Raw genomic sequence first — 5028 nt, forward strand, 5'->3', positions numbered from 1 at the left:
TTTGCATATACTCACTGATTAGCCAATGAAAAGGGTAGTGGTCGTACGCTAATTACCATGTTTCTCTTTTATTAGTGTAGATATATATATATATATATATATGTATATATATTATGAAGTTTGTTTTCATGATTAGGAAAAAGAAATTATAAAAAATAAAAGTCCTCAATTTTATCCACTACAGTTCAGGTAAATGAAGATTGTAGTTGGTGTTTATTAATATCAATAATATTACAAATAGCAGCATGTGTCATTTTTTGAATGCCTGCTACACGGCCAGGTACTTGGTATACTTTATTCATGTCATCCTTGCAAGAAACCTTCAAGGAAGGTTTCCCTTCATTTTATCAATGGAGCATCTGAGACTCAGATGTTAAATAGCTTCCTGGAGTTACCCAACTACTTAGTAGCAGAGCTGGACAAGGGATGTAAGGAGTCCAGGTTTTGGGATAAGAAAATATCTGGCCTGGAGAAGAAAGTTTGATAATCAACAAACCAGCAAGTTGAGGAAATCTGACAAAGCCTATATAAAATATAACATGAATTTACCAACCTGGGCAGTAACTATTTTATCTCCACTGGTAGCACTTGCCAAATCAAGAGAAGGCTGAGAATCCTTGACTGTACTCTCTGAAGCCATGCTCGTAGTTAGCGTATCAGATGTAATATTGTCTTTGGGAACTGCAACAACAGCAACGATAATAATAAATACTTATATAGGACTTTATACATTAATTGAAAAGTGCTTTAACCTTTATTTGTCTGATTCTTATAACAATCCTGTGACAGAAGTGATTTTATTACTCTCATTTTATATATGGGGAAACTAGGATTCAAACAAGTTATTTAAATTCCTCAAGGCTATACAACTTATACATTAAGAGATCCAGTGCTCAATAAATTTAATTTAGAAATTAAAAAGTAAAAAAAGAGTGATCTAGGACTTGAATTCAAATCTTAACTCTCAAATACCATATTCTTTTCACCATATCACACTGGCTCTCCAATGATAACAGATTTGAAAGTTTGAAGTCTGCTGAAATGTTCAATTATAATAATGTAACTAATCACCAATATAAATATTTTCACTTTTTATTACTAAAATAATTTTTACAACTTGGTCATCCATGTAGTTTACATAACATAAACTAAAACAAAATAACCAATTTAAACAAGTTCAACTCAAAAATATCCTCACAAAAGTACTTATCTCTCAATAATACTTGCCATCCAGATCGGGTGTTTTTAGAGCCTCAAACTCCAATTCACTTTTCTTTTTTCTTGGTGGTGGAGCAGGTCGAGATGGAGGTGGTGGTCTAGGAGGTGGGAAATTAGTTGGAGGGGGTGGGCGTGCTGGAACAGGCTTTTTTGTACTAGCCACTATGTCAGGTTCTGGAGTAAGCTGTCTTGGGGGTTTGGCAGGAGCCAATTCTTCCACAGTAGCAAAATCTTTAGCAGATGAGGAGCTTGAGGATGCAGATTCTAGAACATCACTTCCTTTGATTTCCACTGCTTCCTTGTTCAATACTTCTGTTTCAGTTTCAGTCACATTAAGCTGCTTAGTTGAACTTGTTTCAGTTAACTTAGTGGTTTCATCTACTGGCTTCTCACAGGTGTCATTGGAAGAAAAACATTTTTTGGGTTCTAATTCAGTTTCTTCAGATGTATTCTGACTCTCTGCCCTTTTGGGATATTCCTGTAGGACTTGACCTGTGGCTAACAGTCCAGGTATATTGTTAAGATCTGTTCCAGTCACGAGAGGACTGGCAGTAGCCTGATCAGACTGTCCTTTTCCTTTGGAATTCAAAGAGTCATCGTCAAGCTGAAGTACTTTCTGAGTCTCCTCAATAATACTTTCAATAATCTGATGAAAAGTTAAAAAGCAATTTTTAAAAATGAAGCCATTTACAAGAACACAGTAACAGCTACTCATTTATATAGTACTTACTATGTGTCAATGCTTACTATCATCATATACAAATGAGGGAGCTAAGGTAGAGAGGAACTAAATGTTTTGTCCTAGGTCACAAAGCTTGTAAGTGATGAAGCTGGCACAAAACTCGGGAGTTTGGTTCAAGAATCTGCACTCTTAACCATTATGATAGGGAATCTGAGCTAGTACATGTAATCACAAAAGCTTAATCAACACTGTATAATAAAGTTCAAACATAAATTTACATTTAGACTCTTCATGTCATAGTTCATTTACATATTTATGCCAAGTTAGTTGTAGTAACAGCCTGCTGATTTGAGCCTAGTTAACAAAATCAAGAGAAGCAAAACCACCTAGTACAAGAATTCTAATTGTTTAGCTCAATCCTATGACAGGAAAAGCCAGCAGATACAAGGATATTAATGTTCTTAAACAGAATACACCTAATACCCTAATATTTAGAGGGATGCCAGGACCATGAAATAAATTCAAACAGCCTTGGCTGATATGGTTCAGTTGGTTTAGCATCATTCCATGCATTGAGAGGTCACCGGTTCGATTCCCAGTCAGGCCACATACCAGGTCAGGGTGCATACAGGAGGCAACCAATTGATATTTCTCCCTCCCATGGATGTCTCACTCTCTCTCTCTCTCTCTCCCTCCCTCCCTCTCTCTAAAATCAATGAAAATATTTTTAAAAAGAGTTCAAACAGCCAACTCACTATGCCTTTCCCCCACTTTGTTTCTTTTTAAAAAAATATATTTTTATTGATTTCAGAGAGGAAGGGAGAAAAACATCAGTGATGAGAGAAAATCATTGATCGGCTGCCTACTGCATACCCCTACTGGGGATTGAGCCCTGGCATGTGCCCTGACCAGGAATCGAACCATGACCTCCTGGTTCATAGGTCGACTCTCAACCACTGAGCCACACCAGCTGGGCATCCCCCTTTATTTCTTTTCTATAGCTAAAAAGTACAGATAATCTTTCTATGCATTCTACTAACATTTGGAAGAAAATATATTTTCTACCCAGTCCTGTCATTATTGACATTAAATCTCCCAGCCCACTTATCTATCCACCATGCCCAATCATGGATGACTTCTGCTTTCTCAATTCCTCGGCTCCAGAAAGCTAACAGAACATGGAACATGCTAACCTGAACTGTATGCTATTGCTATTGAACAATATTCCTGATTTCTCAGCATCTCCCATATATTACTTTTTCTCAACCTTCAAATGTTTAATACTAGACATCAATCACTTTTGCCAGAGAACTATTAACTAGAGTCCACCTAATTTGACAATTAGGTGGTTACTGAGCACTGACTGACTCAGTCTTAACAGAATCTGCATTCCTGTGGGTTTAAGAATTAATAAGAAGTGAAGACATAGAGACAGGCCTGCATAGGCTACAGTTTCAAAAACTTGGCTATAAATGGAAGAGGATGCAAGAAAGTGATCCAGCATTTTTATAAACTGAGGGGAAGGATCCAAGGGAAAGAATGGAAACAAAGTTCTGGAGAAGAAAAGAAAGAAGGTCTATTGTGCATTAGATCTAGCACACACATTCTCTATTTAATCATCAAATAAACTTTGTGAGGTAGAGTATCTCCTTTCTACAAAAGCAGGTATCTGAGGTAAAGGCATTAAGGCCTTGGCCGGTTTGGCTCAGTAGATAGAGCGTCAGCCTGCGGACTGAAAGGTCCCAGGTTCGATTCCAGTCAAGGGCATGTACCTTGGTTGCGGGCACATCCCCAGTAGGAGGTGTACAGGAGGCAGCTGATCGATGTTTCTAACTCTCTATTCTCCTTTCCTCTATGTAAAAAATCAATAAAATATATTTTAAAAAAAGAATTTTGCTCAAGGTTCTACAGTCAGTAAGCTACAAAGTCAAAACTGAAATCCAGGTTTTTCACAAAAAATCCACGATTCTTTATATTATATCATACTACTATGGACAGGAAAATAAACTAAATTCTCAACAATGACATGAAAAAGAGGTTAAAGATGAAAACAAGCTGACAGGTAAGGGAAGTATGGGATGATGAAAAGGAGTGAATTGAGGTTTCTTAGTCTCTAAAGTCTACATGCAGTAAGAAACAAGGTCATCTGCTGAAAGTGAGTGGGATATTAGTGGGCACAGTGAGAATGAGGTGAATGTAAATGTTTGAAATAATCACTATGCATAATGGAAAGACCCATGCTATTAGAGGGGTTCAAATGAGGTTGAAAATCATAAGACATTCCTAATCTGTTATCTGAGAACAATCTCTCCCTTCTCTGAACTCCCATCATTCTGTTTATTACAGTATGAGCTATAATATAAATACAAGGTAGTATATGGGCTAGCTCTGTACAAATACTTACTGCACACTGGATAATTAGTTTTTGGGAAGCAAGGCCCATGCTTTCTAACTCTCCATATGCCCCCATAATACCATTTTATAGTGTCAACCTTGTATTTTTCCTCTGTGTTTTAGAAGGTAGCAAACAGGAAAAGAGTAAGAGAATGGTGAGAATCAAAACTAAGATGGAGATCATGATGTTAAGCAACTGCTTCTTCACATTACCTCTATGCTTCAAAGAACTCATTGCTTTCCCAGTAATTATAAAATAAAACCCAGATGTTTCAGTATGACATAAGGCATTTCCATAATCTGGCCTTAACTGTGGTCTCCAGACTTGTCCTCAAACATTTTGCACATTCATCATCTCTGTGCCGTTCTTTGGTTATTCCTTTCCTCTCCTATCTCTGCCTGCCCAAATCTTACCCATTCATCAACATATATGCCAGTGTTATCTCCGATAAGGGTTTAATCTCCAACATTTACAGGGAACTCATACAGCTTAACAAAAGGAAGATAAACAACCCAATCAAAAAATGGGCAATGGACCTAAATAGATACTTTTTGAAAGAGGACATACAGAAGGACAAGAAACAAATAAAACATGCTCAAAGTCACTAATCATCTGAGAGATGCAAATCAAAATGACAATGAGGTACCATCTCACACCTGTCAGAATGGCTATCATCAACAAATCAACAAATGACAAGTGCTGGAAAGGATGTGGAGAAAAGGGAACTCTAATA

At 37.1% G+C, this 5028-nt stretch overlaps 1 protein-coding gene across 4 annotated transcripts in view; it reads right to left on the reverse strand.

Moving 5' to 3' along the window:
- WDR44 (WD repeat domain 44) overlaps nucleotides 1-5028 on the reverse strand; it is a 98070-nt gene that overhangs the window by 46483 nt on the left and 46559 nt on the right. For all 4 annotated transcript variants that reach the window (XM_005859458.2, XM_014534188.1, XM_014534186.1 and 1 more), the window contains 2 exons: nucleotides 1228-1864; nucleotides 554-681 (listed from right to left, as the gene is read on the reverse strand). In XM_005859458.2, the coding sequence (XP_005859520.1) occupies nucleotides 554-681; nucleotides 1228-1864 (765 nt within the window). The remainder of the gene's footprint in view (nucleotides 1-553; nucleotides 682-1227; nucleotides 1865-5028) is intronic.

This window comes from Myotis brandtii, unplaced genomic scaffold, assembly GCF_000412655.1.
Source record: "Myotis brandtii unplaced genomic scaffold, ASM41265v1 scaffold126, whole genome shotgun sequence".
In the NCBI taxonomy this organism is placed as follows: Eukaryota; Metazoa; Chordata; class Mammalia; order Chiroptera; family Vespertilionidae; genus Myotis; species Myotis brandtii.